The sequence below is a fragment of the Semicossyphus pulcher genome, unplaced genomic scaffold, assembly GCF_022749685.1.
Source record: "Semicossyphus pulcher isolate SPU_LCO1_2020_fin unplaced genomic scaffold, fSemPul1.0.p SCAF_8, whole genome shotgun sequence".
Lineage (NCBI taxonomy): Eukaryota > Metazoa > Chordata > Actinopteri > Labriformes > Labridae > Semicossyphus > Semicossyphus pulcher.
Window position 1 is genome coordinate 16544718 of NW_027211759.1, and position 21023 is coordinate 16565740.

A 21023-nucleotide genomic window follows, 5' to 3' on the forward strand; every position below is an offset into this window, starting at 1 on the left:
TAAGCATCAAAATCCATGAAGTAAAAATTAAGTAAATGGTAAAAACGAAAGAAAGAAACTTGTATCTTGTTTTACACCTGTGAGAAATCAGAACTTACCAGAGGTAAGTAAATGCACCACTTGCACAAGAGCCTTTCCTTATTTATTTGCCGGAAAGTAGCTCCCTCAGGCGGACAATATGTGAGCTGCAGGTCCTTAAATAAGCAGTTTTGTTTTTCTTGAAATGAAGTGCGCAATAAACTCCTTACTGGCCGTGTAAACTCTGCTGCGTCATGAGTGGAGGCGAGGTTGTGGTCGTCACAGGTAGAGTAATAGTTATTTGCTTATAAATATGCTAACTTTAAAAATACGTCTATTTTGAAGCGCGATGTTGAATCTGTTGTAAAGGTTTTGGACCTTTCAGACAGTTCTTAGTGAACCCTAGCTGGAAGGCGGCACAGGTAATGTTTGAGAAACTACCGTTTTGTGTAAAATTGCCTTTGAGAGCCATAAAGACTAAATATGTCTCAAATGTCATGCTTTAGGGGGTGAAGTCTGTCGGACTGGGAGAGCAGACGGATGTTTACGTCAAGGAGGTACCAGTGAGTTATGTTAAGACTCAGCAAATCATTGCTGAGATTTGGCAAACTCTCAAACCAAAGGTAAAATAATAATTTCAAATTAAGAGTGGGGGTATAGTCTTCTTTTTTAAAATACTGAAGAAATGAGTACGTCTCTCTGTGTTAGAAAATCTGAGGAACATTAAAGGGAACCAAAATAAAGTGTCCAACTACTTATTATTTGGATGCTTCAAAAACATTTAATGTCGTTGAACTGCTCTTTTATATTGAATTAAACTCCATAACATATATCAAAATGTGGTTTCAAAGACACTAACAGGAATGAAATATTGAATCCTATATCTATTAGTTTATTTATTAACTTGAAATGGGGCTTTCTGTTTTATATGTTGTCCATAAACCATAAAAATCAATCTTTCCTTTGTGTTTATTTGTTGAGAATAAACTACAAACAATATGACCTTCATGTCCTCGTCATTGGCTACAGCCATGGACGAGATACAAAGTGTTGAAATAAAACAAATACACATAAATACACACTGATAACTGTATGATAAGCTGAATATTTCACTTTACCCTCTGTGTGTTTGTGTTTGTTTCAGTTTGCCGTCCATCTGGGCGTAGCCAGAGGTTCCAGTGTCGTCATTCTGGAGCAAACAGGGAAGAACTGTGGATACAGAGACAAAGATGTGTGCGGCTTCTGTCCCAAAAGTCACTGCTGTGTGGAAGGAGGAGCAGAGAAACTGGACTCAATCATTAACATGAGGGCTGTCTCCAAAGAGTTTAGACGAGCAGGGATGGATGTCATTTATTCGAGAGATGCCGGCAGGTAGGTATGTGTTGCTGTGATTTGTTGACAGACACTAAAGAGTATGAGATAGTGCTCTCTGTTCTTTCAGGTACCTGTGTGATTTTGCATATTACTGCTCGCTGTATCATGGTCAGAGGAAAGCAGCCCTGATCCACGTGCCCTCCACTGGCAGCCTGAGCTCAGCTGACAGACTGGTACCCCTTCTGCAGACCCTCATGCAGGCCATGCTCGCCCAGCTGGAGGGCCATTCAGACACAGCACGACCAGCAGTCACAGTGAGGTAGATCTTCTTATAAAGATATTTCAACACCACACAAACACTACATAATCATCATAGTTCTCATTCATTTATTTATTCAAAATTTCAGAAAAAAAAAGAAAATACAAGAAATTCTCAGATACACATTTTGGAGATGGCATGTCAAAAATACACCATCTCAGCTAATAGGTGTGAAAAACTTTGAGGCCTCAGATACAGAGCTTGAAAAAAGACAGAGTCTAGTGAAGGTTTTTTTTTTCTTTTGATTATTTCTGTCCCCAATCAGGTAACGAACACAGATAGATTTTGTGAAAGAATTATCATAAAATAATAGAAGTAGTAGAGCAAGGCCCCCTCAGAAGGTATAGGAATGCAAATCATAAAAACAGAGGCGTGACAATGATAAACCTCAAACTTATTATTGCAGTTTGAATGCACTGACGCATCCTCCATGAACCTGAGGTCTGCATAAAGAACATTCTGAAGAATTGAAACGATAAAGATGAATAAGATGAGTGTTTTTTTTTAAGCTGTAGTACTTTTTATTTTGAAATCTGGTAATGCAAGAAAACGTAGCAACTAGTGTGAAGCTGTAAACTTTAGCCTATGACCTAATCATGATGGTTACTCTTTACCATGACTACCCGTAATCTACGCAACATCCCTGTCCTTTATATGTCCACGTGTTTGTTTAAATGCTGCAGTTATGACAGGCTTTGTGATCTAATAAAAACTACTTATTCACCTCACTACAGCTCAATGTAATGCCTAATGCCAGAACTGAATCTGAACTGTATCATTAATGTTTGTATTTTACCATAACATACATCCAAACAGGAAACAGAACAACAAATGCACAGATATGTAAAGTAACTACACAAGCTGATGCTTGCCAGTGGTGATTTGTGTACCGGTGTGATGTTTAGCAGCAATCAGACTGTTTTTCAACCTACAGATTGTTCACTCTTTGACTCTTATTCTCTTAAATCATGCACAGATAAAACGCCATACATTGAGCACCCAGATTTCACATTAAAAGCCTATTCATGATCCTATTTTTTATTGCTTTTGGGTTTTAATTTCAACACAAATTCACTTTAAGCTTCCAACCCAGAACCCTTAGACAGTTAAGGACTTTTATGAGAAGCTTTGAGATGTAAAAGCTCTTTTTTTTTCACTTTTGTTCTCAACGTTTTATTTAAGATGACAATATAAGGTCCACTGAGGTGACTGTTTGAGAGCAGCATTAGTTTTAAGTAGAAACAGGCCAGAGAAGGTATGTTGAGTTGACTTCCACATGAGCCTGAAAATGGCCACTAAGAGATTCACCCTGATGACAGTGGAGCTAGAACGCAATGAAGACAAATGATTAAAGAACACTAGATGAATGATTGAAGCTGCTGCTATCTCTATCGTGTCGAACGTACATAAATGTCCTTGTTACATTCACAGTACCCATCTATATACATGATAAATGTAGGTTTCGCGTGTGTGAATGGCATCTGGATGTTTGGAATAAACCGAAGTAGTGAAATGTGTCGTTGTGCCGTAACCGTGCAGCGCTACAGGCTGCAGGGTGAACGGCAGATACATTTTATTTTCCGGGTGGTCGATAAAACATTTTCCCTTTTTTAAATATTCCACATGATAACTGTTTAGACTTCTATATAGATGCATTTGAGCTGAAAATATGAAAGTTTCTGTCTTGAGGATTTGTGGTTGTGACAATGGGGTTGGAGTGAGGGGAGATGGCATATCTGATGTGGATGTTGTCCGATTATTCGCCTGCTCTCATCCTTATGAAGTCAAATTAAAGTGTGGGTTGATTTTTTCATACTTTCTTTCATAAATATCCAACAGATGTAAACTTATCCTGCAGATACCACACTGTAAAGAGGCTGCTGTTATGTTGTTTGTTATGCTGAAACTTGAAGGGCTGAACTGACAACACCACACAGATACTCCACCTCGTGTCCTGGTCTGCTTTGTGAGGTTTCTTTAGCTCCCTGTGGGTTTTTATCCAGATGATGAGGTTGCTATACAAACTAATGAGAGAGTGAGATGTACTTGTTTTCAATACGCATACATATATTTAAAAAAGAGTGAGGTAGATATAGACTTGAATGAAAAATAAAAGAAAAGGTTTTTTTTAAAGTCCCCCAGTCATGACACCAAAGGAAATACATACAAAAAAATCCAACTTTATACTGAATCATGGGGCATTTATACAGTGATTTAAACTGATATCACAAAAGGAAAATAAAAAAATAAATAAATAACACTCCTACAGAAAAAAAAAACTTTTAAAGAGAGGAGAAGAAATAAAATAATCACCAGGCAACATTTCCAAAAGATGAGGAGAAATCCTTCAAAACACTTTGACCGTTCAGCCTCCGTTTTAAGACCTTTTCCATTCATGACATTGAAATGTGTTCCCTTCCCTGGACTTTAACCCATCCTTTATTTGGTTTTCAGAAGCAGTGATTATGAAGACAAACGATAAGACCTGTTCTCGCTTTGAAGACGTAACACAGCAGAAGGGGCGATGGATTGCGCTTGAGAATTAAAAAAAAACATACGGTAGGGGAAGATCTGATTTGAACGGTTGGGAGATGGTTGGCATATTTAAGGCAAACAAGGAAACCCAATTAGCCCTGTTGAGTCAAGAAGAGGCAGGAAATGGATGGGTTAAAAGACCAGATCTGGTGTAAAGTAAGTATCTCGTATACTGGAACTAATCCTGACTTCAAAAGGAGGCACCGGGAGGGGAAACAGTATGTTTAGAGGCCAGCGGGAAGAGATAGGGCACTACTGATCAGGGGGAGGAAAAGGGGTACAAGCTGAGACAAGTAGAGGACAATCATGAGAATGTGTGGAGAAAGCAAAGCCTTTACTTTGACCTGAGATTGAGACGCACCTAGAGGGCAATGCTAGGCGCAGTGCTAGACAACAAGTACAAAAAGGGTGCAGAAAGTACACACTCACACGTCGAGCTAAGGTGTCCATTCCAAATAATAATATTAATAATAACAATAATAATAATAATATAGACATCCACAAAACAAATACAGGAGGAAAGATTTCATAAAAATAAAAGGCAATGAGCAAAATATAGTGTTACAGAAAACCTTTTGGGGTAACAGAAAAAGAAATTGTCTTATATCTAAATCATCTTATTTTTTGTAGTTTTATTTTTTATTTTAAACAGAGTTTGAAGATATAAGAAATGGACTGTAGTGGAGACCATAAAATACCAAACCTGAAGGATTTCTTTATATATAACATCCAAAAGAGAAAAAGAATAAAATAGCAGCTTTGTTCTGTACAGACATAGAGGCAAACATTTTGAACCGTAAAAAGGTTTTTAAAAAAGTGACAAAACCAATGATGTGTATAAAAACGATCCTGCAGTCTAAAATACAACTGTAAGACCTTTATATGTGTTTGAAATGCAGAGAAACTAACGACTACTCCGGAAGAGACCTGCTGTGGTTTGAAAGTCGTCTCTAGGCTACTAAAATCTGATCCAACACCTTCTCGTTTTTTCCGTCTCAGGTCTTTAGACTCTTTGTTTGTGTTCGGTGACATTTCATGTGAACGGCAGCATCAGAGCCGCTTTAAATGCACACTGAAAACATGTCGGATAAGGTTTGGAGAAATGAAAGTGGAGGCAGAGTCGTATCCCTTGATGGTGAATGTAAGTGATTTTGTTTATATTGTGTTCAAAACAAAACATCAAAGCTTTGTTTATATTGTTAATATATTGTTGTTTATGGTGTTGTTTTAAACAAAGGCAGACCGAGGCTGTGATTCAGAGTTGACCCTTAGATGTACAAAAGATGGAAGGGTTAAAAGTTTACGTTATGCTGAGCTCTGCAACAACCAAACTTGTTTATATGAAGATATAAATTAGACATTATTTTCAGTAACAATTCATCCGCCAATTATTTTCTGATGTCTTCTCAAACATACAGTATTGAAATTAGTATCAAATAAGACAAATAAGCAGCCTGTGAGGAACTTTCAGTTTGTGTTGATTTTGGTGACCCCTGTGGACAAAGCGCTACGTCTTCTCTCTTTGCTGATCTTGTCCTGTACATGTCTAACAAGACTTTTAAAATTCAAACGCATTACTCGCTGTGAATCTTTGCAGTGGAAAATATAGAAAAAAAGACTGATTTGGCAGCGCGAAGTTAATCACCCCACCGGCAGCGGTTACAGGCATTAAAAATATAAAGATAGAATTAATTCCTGTCGCTTATGGTCTGGTTTGCTTTTGCAGGTCATATAGAGGCATCAGTATTAATTTCAGTCTGTTTCATAAACTAGGGATGCACGATATTATCGGCACGTTATCGGTATCGGCCGATATTTGCTTAAAACTGAACTATCGGATATCGGCCAACACGCCGATATCCGCCGATATAACTAACCAATAAAATAATGGGCTGCTGCATACTTGATTAAATGCCCGACCTCAGCGCAATGTCCCCGGCGCGAAGAAGACCTGCGCGGCGCAGCGTGATGACGTCACGTGTGTCTACCTGCAGCATGAGAGAGTTAGAAGCCAAAATGTCCGTGGTGTGGAAGTTTTTCAAAGTGTCCGAAATAGAGAGCAAAACTGCTGTTTGCAATGACTGCTCAGCTTCAGTGATGCGAGGAGGAGCCAAGGCAAAGTCTTTCAACACTACAAACTTGATTAACCATCTCAAGACCCGTCACCCCGACCGTTGTAACAAATGTGATAAGAGTATCACCATTATACTGTACGCTGATTCCAATACAGAAGAGAGTTGATGATCTCTGCAATTAGGTGTGCGGGGAAAAAATATCGGTATTGGTAATCGGCTAAATGAGTTGTAAAATATCGGCATATCGGATATCGGCAAAAAATCCAATATCATGCATCCCTATCTTAAACAGATAAAAACTCCTCACAGGAGCTTTAAGTCAGGACCTAAATTAATCTTTAACTTAAAGAAGTAAACCTGGTAGATTTGTATGTCTAAGAATGTTGTCATCTTTTATTTTATTATCATGTATTTAAGAACCTGGTTGTTCAAGTTATGTTAAAATGAATTGATACTTTGTTCATTTATTCCACTCTTTATGCAAACGCTGCATATTCAGGGAAAACATTGTCTGTTGAGACGGGGTGCTTTCACACCTGCGCTGTATTCTGTCCCGTTACAAACCCACCGCACACACAGCTGCTCCAGGAGCCGTTAGTACTGAAGATAAGCATGTAGCCTAAAAGCCACCTGCCCTTTGTGGTATTATTCTACAGGCACACGTAACTCAACTCTGAACCACAGCCGTAAACAAGAAGGGCGACCTGTTTGAAGTTGGAGTAAAAAGCTGGATTTGGCAACAGTTTGGCAGAAACACATCAGGCCCTCCTCTTCAGTTTGACCTGCTGCTGACGGGATCTACACCCATAGAAATATCAACAGGGAAATGAAAACATTTTTCTCAGTCCAAACGCTCTACTTGAGGCATCCTCACATGACACGAGCCGGTCTGCTCCTGCCAACAAAGTCATTCTGATGGAAAGTCATTTAGAAATGGAACTATACCATATTATAGAGAGAATCATTGTTTGTATAAATACACACTCAGATATCCACGACATCCTCTCTGAAATCATGAGGAAAAAAGTGCTCTTCTGTTGGATTTGCTGGCGGATATGCTAAAAAAAATGATTTTTCTTTAAGTTCATGTCTGAATCTGTAGGTGGGGAAACATGCCTGTGTTGTTTTCCTTCTTGAAGGACTTATGTAACAAAGACTGGAGTACAGGCTGCACAGGAAGGAGTTCCCCAGTGTCGAGTCTGAGCCACCAAACTCCAAACGCGTTAGCAGATTTCTGTGCTATCTTTCAGTTCATGTTTCACCTTAAAGGAGTGGAGAGACAATCTACTGGCACACAGTAGAAGAAAGTCATTGCTTACCTCACCCATCCCTCATTATGAGATGGAGGAGAGGTTTGTGTTACCCTGTGTAAAAGGAGGAGGGGGGGGGGGGGGGGGATGGTCTGATATCAGCAGGCCGACGACTGGGGCAGTGGTAACGCACGTTCGTTCTTTCTGCCCCCGTTCATGTGTGCATAGGGTTGTATCTCGTCAAAGTTGGGCCGCAGCACCACCACAGGCCCATTGGCCGAAACATGTCCTGAGTGCTTGTCCAAGGCTTGGCCTGGAGACGCCAAGCCTGAGGCGACCGGGCCCGGGGAGGAGGGAGACACAGCTCCCAGTAATGGAGTACTCGGGCCTTGCATGGGGGATAACTGCTGGGTATTAGGAGGCGGCGTGCCTCCCGTACACCCCGATAATGGAGCGGCAGCAGAAGAGGGCTGCCTGGTGGATGCAGGGTCCAGTGGAATGTTCTCCATGTTTTCTACCTCCATGTCCAGCTCCTCGGTGTCCGGCGGCTTGTTCTCCTCGCTGTAGAAGAAGCTCATTTCCCTGAAGGGAGGATCCAGTTCATCTTTGATGCTGCTGATGATCTCGAGGAAGGACGGACGCATCTTAGGGTTGTACTGCCAGCACATCCTCATCAGCTCAAACCTGCAAGAAATACAGGTAAGATTAAAGCGTTAGCAACAAAGAGAGGATTCTGCAGTTTCTTTACTAGAAAAAACGTAATCATTGAAGATACCAGCTTATTTTGATTATCTAAGACTACTGATGCCTCTTTTAAGTCTCGTGAGGTCTGAATGAAAAAAAGGATTTTGCCCCCATAACAGTGTAAAACGTCTGAACCGGAGGAGTGATTAAAGCAGCTTAAAACTTTTCCAGTGTGATGTATAGGTTTGGATCGTTTTTTAAATAAAAGGTTAAAAAAAAAAAGAGTATTGTGTTAAAACAGATTTGTAAATATATTTTGGAGAAGAAAGACTTCTTATTTCTCTCCAGCAGGTGGCAGCAGACACTAAAGTGAAAGCCCGTGTCAATACTCTGGCAGTAGAGCTCAGATCACTATATTGAGCCTGGAAAAACACATAATTATAGTACTTTCAAGAAGAGAAATATACTACTACTTTCTAGATTACTACAAGATAGTATCTTATGTTGTTATTCTGGGCCTTTCAGAATCTTAAACAGACGCAAAAAGTCATAAAAGCTGAGCCTGTTGAAGTCAAATTATGTTTAATTTTGTTTTTAAATATCTCAACGTAGGTGGATTGAATGCAATGTACACACCTTAAGTCTAAGCTTATATGCACTAAAAGTGAAATCACCTACATACCTGACTTCAGCTTAAAGATTTAAATCATGTGCATGAGGGAAAGTAGACATTTGGATGTGTTTTATTATTTGTTACATGCATAGTGAGATCCGTGGTGTTGCATGTACTCAGCAGCACAGTAAATCACACCTAAGGTTACTGTGCCAGGCCAGCAGCCGAGCTTTGGGAATGTCAAAACAACATCATAAAAGGGAGAAATATTACACTTTTGTGTGGTGCTACACCACACACCACAGCTTCAATTATACACAAACAAGCTAAGAATACTCTGCACGGCCCGCTGACATAAACACCTCACTCATCTCTCCTTCACTCCTGCTGTTCCCTCTTATGTTTTCTCTCTCTCCGTGGTCTACAGCAGCACTGCAGCTGGGTGCCAGCCTCTCTCCTTATGGGTAGAGCTTTCTTAGGCACGCGGCTAGCTTGGTACTCTGAAGCAGCAGGGGGGGGCCGCTCTGGCTTGTTTATCAATGTCTTAAAGTTGGCGTTCAGATGTCCAAACCCAGGAGCAAAGACCTCCCGCGAAAAGTCGCGCAGCGCTCGGAGCTGCAGGGTAACCCGTGTGCTGAAAACTGTCCCCTCACCATCTGTTGCTGCTCACCAGGCTTGTTGATGCAAATTTAGAAAAAAAACACTGCAGTAAATCCTGACTTCCTGTCAGCATCCTACTAATCATGGCACACACAGGCACATGCTATTGCTATTAAGTCAAATTGACTTATATTTGACCTGTCAGCTGTGAGATTGGCAACATGTAAGAGCTCACATTGATACAAGAGCTCCTTATGCGCCGAAAAACAAGGCATGAAAAGAGCTCCTCAAGGTCAAAAAACAACTTTGACTTTTAATGCCAAGTTTCTTTTTTCTTTCCAGTATGTTTTTGCTTTTTTGGGTCACTTGTGTTTGTTTCTCTGTTAAAGAACATTTAACTCAATTAAAAAACGCTGTATAAAGTTTCACTTAATTTGCTTTAACTTGAAAGCGACCTTTAGACCAAGACGGCACTGTTCGGCCATGTTTCTTTTAAGCTAGATATCTTTGCCCAGGCGTACTTCTGCATTGTCCTGTGAATGCGAATTTGTCCCCTGCACGGTCTTCGAGCTGCCTTCGAGCATACCGAGAGCCACTTGTTTTATCAATATATACCGAGTGGTCCAAGCAAATACCTGGTGTGACAGTTGATCAAGTGGTGCTTTCAAAATAAAATGTGGAGGTTGTCTGGCTTTTATAAAAAGAAGAAGAAAACACTGCACTTCCAGCCAAATTGTCACCAGACAAAGACGTGGGACCTTGAAACAGTCGGATAAAAATATGAAACAGACAAATACAAGTCTCCAAACATCTATGCTAAGTGTGTAATCAACCTGAACAGGAACCTCTTGCTGCAGAACTTCACAAAAAGCAGCATCCTTGGCCCGCTGGAACCTTGATGCTGTAAGTAATACTGCACATTCCACTGTAAATCGTGATCTTTAAAATGATCGCAGAGAGTCTGCTTTTGATTTCTGCCCAACCCCGCAAGAGAGAATGCACTTTTTGTGGAGAGGAAACTCGAGACAGAAACATGGGAAATCCAATCAGTGACCCACAGCTACCTGACCATGGGAAAGACGGAACAAGGAGGAGACGTTCAAAGCTCTCCAAATATGACTCATCCCTCTGCCTGTTATCCAGACCTTCCTCTTCTTCTATCTCTCTGTTCGCTCTTTGTATGGACTTCTGGCTTCACTTCACTTCAGCACTCTTCTGGAAATCTCCATTAAGTCACAGCGGCGGAGGGGACCGGTGGTGAAACCTTGACTTCCCCATGTGTCGAGCAGGAGAATAACCCACCAACCCCACCACCACCTCTGTAACACAATCCACACACTCCTGTAATCAGGACAAAACAGTCAGGCTGCCATAGAAACCCGAGGTTTGTGTCTGCACAACACTGGGCCCTCTTTTTTTGCTGCTCGCACTCTCTTTCTAAGGTGAGGTCAGCCGTGGAGAGTGGGAGGGGAGAGAGAGCAGAATGCCTTCTTATTGAGGTCAGAGAGGGAGAGAGGAGAAATGCATATATGTTGCAGTGCACACTGACAAGCAGGCTGTGCTGTGTTTTCTCTCCTCTAACAGCCAAAATGATTCATTAATGAATTATAAATGAATTCTTCCTCCGTCTCTCCCACTCCCTCTGCTGACAGACTGACACCGTCTCCCCCGTCATGCCCAGACGGAATGAGGGGCATCTTTCACACACGGCCCGTGGCATCCCTTCTATGGGCCGAGGCTGACGGGTGACGGGGCTTCTCCCTGCCAGCTGACGACCGGGGCAATGTCGTCAACGCACCACATTTAACCTGTGACGTTAATGTCAGGCCTCATCTTGGCTCTACCTTAGCACACACATCACATGATATCCTACACACTTCAAACCACGGCTCAGAATAGACGCCAGGCATCATTTTAATGGGACAGAAGACGTATGAGGCGGTGCAAGCAGAGGATAAAACAATACATACTTTAAGGGTGTTGTAACGTAAACCTTGACGGCCTATTAAAAAGAGTGAAATGTGAAGCGGTTATAGATCACAGACACAAGCAGACTTACAGCATGTCAGGGCAGTTGTCAGGTTTGTCCAAGAGTCCTCCCTCCATGACAAAGCGCAGCACTTGTTCGTTGGACATGCCCTGGTAAGGCTGTTCTGCTAAGGTGGCGATCTCCCACAGCACCACACCAAATGACCTGAAAAACAAGACAACAATTTTATAAAACAGTCAGTTTTTTGCCTTTTATTGATGCTAATTCTGCTGCTTACATGTAGTGCAACAAAAGGTAAAAGTTCAGGGCTGCTGTAGAAAAGTTAAGCAAGCACAGAATTTTTTTTTCTTATATTTTAAGAACCAAATCTGTGTACTTGATTTTGCCTTTCCTACAATGGGTCTTTAACAACACAGCATGTAGTTGAGGATCAAGAAATCTTGACTGTAAAGAAGCAGAACAATCACACATGCACATTTATTTGTACAAACTTGTCAAGGACGCAAGACCTTTATCTGGTAAAAATGTATTCAATTATTTATTGAATGGTACCTGCTGAAAAAAATCTTTGTTAAAATGAGTACAAAGTGGACAACAGTCTGCAGAAGAGTTGCAACTTGGAGTGGAGAATTTGAAGCCTAAATGGTATTTGCAGTTATTTCAATTGCAAAAAAAGCATGCAGAATACATCTGATGAAGCATCATAAAACAGTGGTATAGCCCTTTAAAGCTGCACTAAGCAATATTTCTATACAATAACGTGGGGTTCAATAAATATGAGTATTGAGAGACTCTGCAGGACTGATATTTTTAAGGCGATATTATGTCAGAATGGTGTTTAAAGCTTGCTTTGCTTGAGCTTCTTTTGGATTTACGCCACTTACTGGCCAAAAAAACTGTTTAAAGAGGGGGTATTATGCTGTTTCACATTTTAAGACATATGTATAATGTTACAATGTTGGATGTCCAGACCAAACGTGGGTGAAGTTTCAATTCTGTAGATAAAAGTTTGTTGAAGTAATCCCCAGGCTTCTCAGCTCAGTCTGCAGGCTGCTGTGAACGCCAGGTTTCAGACTGTTTTTTTCCTCAGCAGGCTTCAGAGAGCCGGCCAATCAGAAGTAAGCGGGCTTGTAGGGGCGGGGTTTCTCAATAAAGGGACAGAGCTGACTGAGGCGTTTCAGGCAGAGGCTGTATGAGGGCCTGCACAGAGCACCAGTTTTTTTAACTGTAAATCATGCTAAGCTACTCCACAGTTGAAATATGAAGCTCGATATTAGCATAATACCCCCCCTTTAGAACTGCATCACATAATCTACAGTTTAGGTTCCCTGTTTACAAAAATTCATTGCTCATTTACTGAGCAGAGGACGCTGTGGAATGATGGGAGAGAGTCAGCAGATACTTCTGATGTCATCTTTATCATGATAAAGGTCAGACCTGGTATTGGTATGGCCTTAGTATTAAGAATAAAGTAAGTTGTGTATCAGTGAACCAGTCAGTGATCACATTGTTAAAGCAGGAGAAGCCTCAGTATAAAGTATTTACAGCAAATTCCCCTTGGTTTAACCTCAAGCTACCCAGTACTGAGATCACTATCAAACTATTCATGAGAAAACCTGTTAACTTGACAAACAACAACCACAGCATTTGTTCACTCCTGCTAGTCATATTTTCACCACCGGCATGAGTTCTGAGAGTAAACTCGACCGTCTCTAAAACAGCCGAATAACAACACTGAGTCTAACTGGCTGAAACAGAGAGAACCACGTTCAGACAGCTTTTTTTGATCAACAAAATAAAAAAGTCACCAACTTGTGGATTCCTCAGGAGACCAGAAAGGGCTCGTCTTACTCATAAGCTCATCTGTGCGACATCAAAGAGGAAGATATAGTACGCAAATGTGGAGGTGGGTTTGTGCTGGAACTGCAACCTATCATTAGAGAACATCTGGAGCAGTTTAAGCCCACTCTTAGGGACTGACCCGTGGGACATTTTGAGTTGGGAAACAAAAAGTTGCAAGGCAGCTAGTAAACACTTGTGTTTCTCGACAACAATATCGCTCGAGATAGAAAAATGTGGCAGAACTGTAAGCTGAGATTTCACCGCAAGCTGGCATAAAAAAGGTGTCGGTAAAAAAAAAAAAGAAAAGATTCATCTTGTTTTATTCTCTCCTGTCACCGAGAGAGGAATTTCCAGAAAGCCAGCTGGAGACCAAAAAGATTTTGATGGTTTTGGAGGCTTTTATAGCACACAGACAGAGGATAGAGGGCAGGAAATGCATGTTCACACTGTTAAGTAAAGAATGTAGCTAAGAATAAAGGCAGAGAAGAGATCTGTATGTTTTTATAGGTTTGACTCCACAGCATGAACTGCTTTAGCGTATCCACACGCACAAACACACGCAATATGTAGACATTTCTGGAATAGTTTCCATGCCCCCTGGATTAGGGCAGGTTTATACATGTATAATGCAGGCCTGTGAGTGATGTGCTCTCATACCAGACATCAGACATTGTAGTGAACACGCCATCTTTCAGCGACTCCGGAGACATCCAGCGAACGGGCAGCAGGCCCTTCCCTCCTTTTCGGTAGTAATCCGTCTCATAAATATCTCTCGTCATGCCAAAATCTGAGGAGGAAAAAAATGAAATCAGAGTTGGGGGAAGCCACTGAAAATCACTCATTCTGTGTGGGAGAGGAAGCTCCTGAGAGCTCATCCATCCCCTCTCCACCTCCTCCCTCCCTCCGTCCATCTACATTAAGGCTCCGCTGCCTCAGGCACTCACTGAAATCCAAACACTTATTTTCAAGGCTGGCGGAGTGGGTTCAGCATTGAGCAACCACTGGAGGCTGATGGCAGCGTATTAACTTGACTTACCTCCAATCTTCACAGTGAAGTCCTCCGCTACCATGCAGTTCCTGGCAGCCAGATCTCTGTGGACAAATTTGTTGGCATTTAGGTACGACATGCCGTCGGCAATTTCCCCTGCCATCTGGATCATCTTTTTGAGCGGGGGTAAGACCTGGCTGGTGGCGTTCTGGGAGAGGGTGAAGCACACACAAAAAAAGTTAAGCTCTGCAGTCAGTCTTCTTTTTCTGCTCTCCAGGACAGTAGTTACAGATCAGCGTTACAAAGTGAGGGAAGGATGCTTTGTATTTAAACGTGCACAGAGAAAGACGCACACATACTGCTCTCTTACAGTATAGGTGATGTCCTTTCTATCATGTGTGTGTGTGTGTGTGTGTGTGTGTGTGTGTGTGTGTGTGTGTGAGGAAAAGCTGCTTACTTCTTTGCGCAGAGAGCGCAGGTGGCTCTTGAGATCTCCACGGGTCATGAGCTCCATAATCACCAAGGTTGGCTGTCCCTGAGAGACCACGCCCAGCAGCCGCACCTGCACCAATCACAACACAGCAGAGCTGCATCACAAATCCAAACTACACATTAAATTTAAGCTAAATTTGGCTATGTAGTGTGTTCTTAAAGAGGGGGTACTATGCTGTTTCACATTTTAACACATCTATAATGTTACAATGTTGGATGTCCAGACTAAACGTGGGTGAGGTTTCAAGTCTGTAGGTAAAAGTATGTTGGAGTGATCCCATGGCTTCTTAAGTCAGTCTGCAGGCTGCTGTGAACACAGGTTTCAGACCGTTTTTTCTACATGCTGCACTTTTTGACATCACAATCAGGCCAATCAGAAGAAAGTGGGCTTGTAGGGGCGGGGTTTCAGAGCTGACTGAGTCGGTTCAGGCAGAGGCTGAAAAATGTTTTTTAACTGTAACTTAAAACCCTTCCCCACCTAAATTTAGTATGTTGACGCGTGAAGACCCGCTTATAAATGCCGATTGTCTCCATTCCCATTGCCAGTGAAGTACTCTGTTCTGCTGTCTCACCATCTGACCTCACAAACGCACCCGAAACAGGGTTAGTAAACAGTGAAGATCATTAATATATCTATTACTCATTCAGTCTCATCAAACTCGGAGCAGACAAATTAGGAACAATGTTCGAGCGCTGCTCGGACGGAGACGGGCGGAATTTGTAGCTGAGATGACGAGGAGTCGCAGAAGTTACTGGCGGAGATTAGCATCGCCCTGGAAATGGGGCGGAGATTAGTGTGTCGACACAGGTTTTGTGTTCCCATCAATGCCGATAGGAGCCGAGGCGATAATTATCCAGGTCTACCGCAGAGTCACTTGACCTGGGTCTGAATGCCGATTGTAACCTTTCCCACTAAACAAAAAAGCCGGGTGTTAGTGGGTTTTTTGACCAGTGGGAAAGAGCCTTTATGCTACTTACGGTACTCAGAGGTATCACAGAGTGAAATATGAAGCTTGAAATTAGCATAATACCCCCCCTTTAAGAAATCAGAAAGCAGTCAGAAAGCATACTAACAAATAGAATGATTTTTGAGTATGCTGTCAATGGACTCGATCTCCCACAATTCAATTTACAAAAGGGAGAGTAGGAGCTGCTCACAGTTAAAAATGTTAATTAAAGAAGTTCAAAGCGGCTGTCCAAAGTCGTGGTGGATGTAATGCTTGATTTCCTGTTAGAATTAATGATTGTTTTATAACTCCAAAAATAACAAACTACAAAGATCAGCATGGTGGGTTGTCTCGTCTTCCTCCCTCTGAAGCACTCTAATGTTCATTTCTCACGTCTTATACTTATATTAAAAAAATGGTTCCTTTTAAACTTCCTTTGAAGATTGTTAAAAAAAAATCAATTCCTATTAAATAATTCAAATTGACTTTAATAATTAAGTGTTTGGCTTTCTAGCAGACAGACTTGTTAAAAAGGTTGTAACAGCAGCTTTCCAAAAGGGAAAATCTCTAACACATCCGTTTAACGTAGCTAATGAGGCTGCGATCACGCTGATGAGAGAATGTACACAATCTGCGGGAGGCTGAGCCCTGCCTCGGGCTGCAGCTGCCTCGGCGAAGACAACCACAGAGAAGCCGGCACACGTGACCTCCCGACACCTTCTCCTCTACACGTATGCAGATTAACTAGGAAATCATGATAATCACAGGAGTGCTGTCTCGTTTTATCTTCAATCATCTCTGTTTACTCTCACTCAGGTGCCTGATGGTGACGCGTGTAGGCCCTCTTACCACGTGGTGACAGTTGAACTCCTTCATGACCGAGGCTTCGTTCAAGAACTCGATGCGCTCTCTCATGCTCGCAGACTCGTTGACCGTCTTGATGGCCACCCGTGTCTCCGGTTCGTCCTTCACCACTCCCTTAGCGATGCCTTCGTACACCATGCCGAAGGAGCCCTGACCCAGCTCCTTGTGCATCGTGATCTTCTCCCTGGCCACCTCCCACTCATCCGGCACGTACACTGGCAGGTAAAAACACAAAAAGCAGGTCAACAAAACGTACACATCTTAATTTAATTGTTTTGTTGTCTTGGATAGAAGTACAATGACAATATAGTTAAATATATAGTTAAGATCTTCAATATGCTTACTCTCCGCAGCACTGAAGTACTCCGGGTTGACAGACGCATAAAGGACTCCGTTCCCCAATCTGTCGCTGTTCCTGTTGACACAAACACCGCAGCGTTAGTCAGCAGACAGCTCTGATTGTGTATGGCGTGTGTAATTCTCTAAAGGAAGTCTCCTTTTTTACAACAGGGGAATGTTAATGAAAACAACACCTATTAACTCTAATTAACATTACACCAGCCATTAAGTTTCATGAGCACAGCGATGCAGAACAACATCATCTGGAGACTTTGTCTGGCAATGTGGAAAGCATGTTCATGAAGGTACTCGCCTCTTTTTGTTCACGAAGAAGAGAATGGTGGTGAGGCTGGCGATGAAAAGCGTCACTATGATGGGGATTATGATGACCAGGTAGAACGTGACGCCATCGTCTCCTGTAGGAACAAAAAGCGGAAAACAGTCAAATAAAAGTGTCGTTTCCTATCTTCTTTAAAGAAGTCGAGACGAATGTTGCCTCACGTTTTGGCGGAGGCACGTAGAAGAACACGCTCTCCGTCCAGGAGCCGTTCCCTGCCAGCGAAGTCGCGCGCACTCGAGCAGAGTAATTCCCCGAGCCCAGGTTGGTCAGCCGAGCTCCTCTGTGCTCGCGGTAATGCTGCCGCGACACACACTCGTGTTTCTCCGGCTGAAGGGAAACAAACATATTGATTACCATGTGGAAGCCAGCAAATAGTCAAGGGCAACAGTCAGGGTCAGGGTCGGGCCGTAAACCTTCGCTGCAGAATGATTTATGTGCAGAGTGTGATACTTCTGGCCTTTTCAATAATGGAGAAGTACAATTTAACTTTGTTTTGGAAAGTAACGCATCAGCACACATTATTCCAAGCAGCACTCGTGTATTTTTAAGTGTTTTGATAGGTCCTAAAACATGCCTGAGGGGACCTTTAATTACACGCAGCCTGGCTCACCTCGCTCCCCAGACGGAACTTGATCTCATACATCAGGATGACTCCGTTTGGCATGACGGGCTCCGGCCAGTGCAGCACCACGCAACCCTCCACCTTGTCGCTCCTCTCGTGGATCACCTTTCCGGGGATGTCATCTGCTCGGACTGGGAAACACAAACACACACATAACAACAGGAATGCAAACGAGTGGGAGAAAGTGCCACATTTTAAATAATAAATAGCACTTAGGTCGATTTTCTGACCTGCAGGTTTGGTCCTGGAGAAGACGAAGGCTCCGGCGCTGCAGCGGCCCACCTCCTCGTTGCAGGCATGGAGGTCAATATGGTAGACAGTAAAAGGTCGCAGGTTGGGGATCTCTATATGCTCTGATGTGCTCTTGTCCTCTGAGAAGGGGTACTCCCTGATCGGAGGAATTCCATCTGTGGTATTATCCCCCGGGCCGAAGCTGCTGTTCCCCCTCCCGCCGAGCTCGTTCAACAGTGTTGTGTTAGCCACGCCAAAAACATCTCTACGTTTGCGATCCGGAGGTCTGAAATACAGAGGGACAAGCGATGCAACAGATGTAAGAGAGTTGGATGAAGTATGGCGAGGGATGTCATGAAGATAAAAGACAAAAAAGATCCCGGAAATTCTACTGTAACAAATAATGGTAGGTTTATAACTCCCAAAAGCATTTTACACAAAAATCAAGCATCCTCTGAAGCGGGTGGAGTGAGTGTGTGCTTTGTATGTTTGTGTGTGTTTGTGACATGTGTCCAGATGCTGCGTACTGCTCCCTGTGGAGCTGTTGGGAAGGATGAGGTCAGACAGATCATTGCAAAGTGCACAGACAGAGAGAGAGAGAGAGAGAAAAAGCCAGACAGACATTTTTCCACCACAAGAAAAAAAAACTTCCTGTCCGACGAATCTTAATCAACAATATAAAAGTCTACAAGGGAAAAAAAGCTGAAATATAGGCCAGCGAGAAAACATTTGACACCAAGATTCTGATCCAAATTGTTCAACCATATTGACAAATTTTCAGCAGCCAAACTGGGGGCATTGCTGTGAATGGACATGAAGTCTCGCAGTGCGGACGGAGCCGTCTGGAGCAGCAGAGGTGCAGCGGATGCGACAGAACAGGGCATCTCGCCTCCAGTTACCTTACGAAAACCTGCAGCGGGTTGATCGGCAGAGCCAGGCGGACAAAGAGAAGAGTCCTGGCTCTGATTGAGATGGAAAAAGAGAGCTTGTATTTACAGCAGGTGACAGCACAGTATATGGAGCCTTTACAGAGATGTTGCAAGGTGATAGATGTCCAGGCGTTGTTAGGAAATGAGGATGAGGTGGTTTTGGTTTTATGAAACAGCTCGGGCATAACTCAACAAAACAATAATGTCCATCAAAAGTCCAAAACCCAAAGATACCGAATCAACTATCAGACTAGACTCAATTCAGTCGACTAAAACTTGAGAATTTTTGCTGTTTCTGCTTAAATCAATAATATTATGACAAGAAAGCAGCTTTTTAAGCTAGTGCATCTTTTGTGTCGGAGCAGACATACACCCACGGACACAGACAGACCCGTGGGAGAGTCCAGTCGCACTCACTTGTCAACATTCCTCTCTGACAGTTATAACCGCTGCTGTACAATCCTGTTACTCCTGATAATACATGAAAATATCCAAACTGACAGCAGAGTAACGAGTAAATCTTGTCCTATCATGTATATTTAAAGCAATAAAACAAGAAGAAGACAGACAGATGGATGGACCGCACTCCGAGTCCAAGCGAGAGAAATCTGGAGGGATCTCATTTCTGCGTGTGCAACCAGAGTCTCCTCAGCTGACTGAAGCATGACCTTATAACTAGTGAGTTACTACAGTTAGTGTCCTGACCTCACCCGCTAAAAAAAGATCCACCTTTACGCAATGAGGAAAGAGAGAACAACACAATAGTGAAGGATCTCTGGATCGCACAGAGGAGGAGGGAGGGAGTCCACATCAATTCATGGTGAGTTTAAACATCAGGTGATTACGGTGAATAATGCTCCTGAGAGCTGATGACAGGTTTTGGATCGTACCAAGCGGTCTCCTAAACAGACGCTGGCAGCCGACCTCCTCTTCCTCCACTAAATCAGTCTGCCTGCCTTCCTTACTTTCTGTTTGTCTTCGAGCACTGATGGGGCTCTTCCCTCATTCATTTAAATTCCAGATGGATTCACTGTACATTTCCTGGCAGCTGTCTCAGAAAAAAGAAAAAAAAAGTCCCGGACAAAGAAAGCGTGCGAGGAGGAGGAGGAGGAGAGCGGAGTGCCGAGTGGAGGGGGGACAGAATGGAAAACATTTCCTCTTCTTTCTGTTTCTGTTTTCACCCGCCCTCTTTCCTCTCACCCCGGGTCTAAACCCTGAACTTTTGAAAAAACCTCCCCGTTTTTCGAGGCCTTTCCCTGGAGTGGTTTGTAATAATGCTGGCTCTGTTACAGCGGAGAGTCTGTGCATACACAGGCTGAACCCTCCGCTGCAGGCCCGGGACCTGCCACCCGCCTGTTTCCTTGACAGCTATACTATAACAAATCAACACAGACTGAGAGAGCAGCAGGAGGGGCAGATATGTGTTCAATTACAATTGAAAGCTATGTTTTATTGTTCTTCCTCCAAAGGCATATTGATCCAATTCCACAAGAGCATTGCAAATAAAAGGAGGCTGTTTGAATGCAGCTACAAGTACATAAAAGGTCTCCTTACTCAGCCGTGATGGATGTAGGGGATGCATAGGTTGTGTGTGTCTGTCTTGATGAGAATAAAGGAGAAGAACAGACTCTTTGAAACAGTGAAACATCCTCAGCCACGAGCTAAGTTAAATGATAACACAACACAGATGTCAGTCTCTATTGTGCGGAACAAAGGCCTGAGCAGCGACGAGTGTGCAGCCAAACTAGGCCCTTCAGACTCCTTAATCACATCTCTCTCCTGGGTTTGTTTGTGTTGTGCCTAAATTGCTGCCTGCTAGGTCCTAACACCCCCCCCTCCCCTCCCTGTCCCAGCGTTGCCAAGGCAACAGAAAGCCACAAGCGCGCTAAGAAGGCTTTGGATCCGACTCAGCGTGTCTCCTCATCTGCGCCGCTTGACTAAAAAGGCCGGCTCAGCCCCCGCCCGGTCCATCTACGCCCCCATGGCAGGACCCTGTCAGCTCCAAAGAGGAGCCATTACACCCGGGCCGCC

General features: G+C 43.0%; 2 protein-coding genes across 2 annotated transcripts in view; one reads left to right on the forward strand and one right to left on the reverse strand.

Moving 5' to 3' along the window:
• Positions 1-272: 272 nt before the first annotated feature.
• pgpep1l (pyroglutamyl-peptidase I like) lies at positions 273-1655 on the forward strand. The gene is made up of 5 exons (XM_069686072.1): positions 273-303; positions 388-440; positions 525-641; positions 1163-1389; positions 1460-1655. Exons 1-5 carry the CDS (start codon positions 273-275, stop codon positions 1653-1655), a joined length of 624 nt encoding a protein of 207 aa, XP_069542173.1.
• A 4990-nt stretch (positions 1656-6645) lies between these two features.
• igf1ra (insulin-like growth factor 1a receptor) overlaps positions 6646-21023 on the reverse strand; it is a 69104-nt gene continuing 54726 nt past the window's right edge. Inside the window, exons 11-22 of the mRNA XM_069685771.1 lie at positions 18063-18349; positions 17812-17963; positions 17372-17531; positions 17184-17286; positions 16876-16946; positions 16517-16746; positions 14686-14790; positions 14277-14436; positions 13898-14027; positions 11468-11602; positions 7951-8195; positions 6646-7818 (exon numbers count right to left, since the gene is read on the reverse strand). Coding sequence (XP_069541872.1) covers positions 7670-7818; positions 7951-8195; positions 11468-11602; positions 13898-14027; positions 14277-14436; positions 14686-14790; positions 16517-16746; positions 16876-16946; positions 17184-17286; positions 17372-17531; positions 17812-17963; positions 18063-18349 — 1927 coding nt within the window. The 3' untranslated portion in view covers positions 6646-7669. The remainder of the gene's footprint in view (positions 7819-7950; positions 8196-11467; positions 11603-13897; positions 14028-14276; positions 14437-14685; positions 14791-16516; positions 16747-16875; positions 16947-17183; positions 17287-17371; positions 17532-17811; positions 17964-18062; positions 18350-21023) is intronic.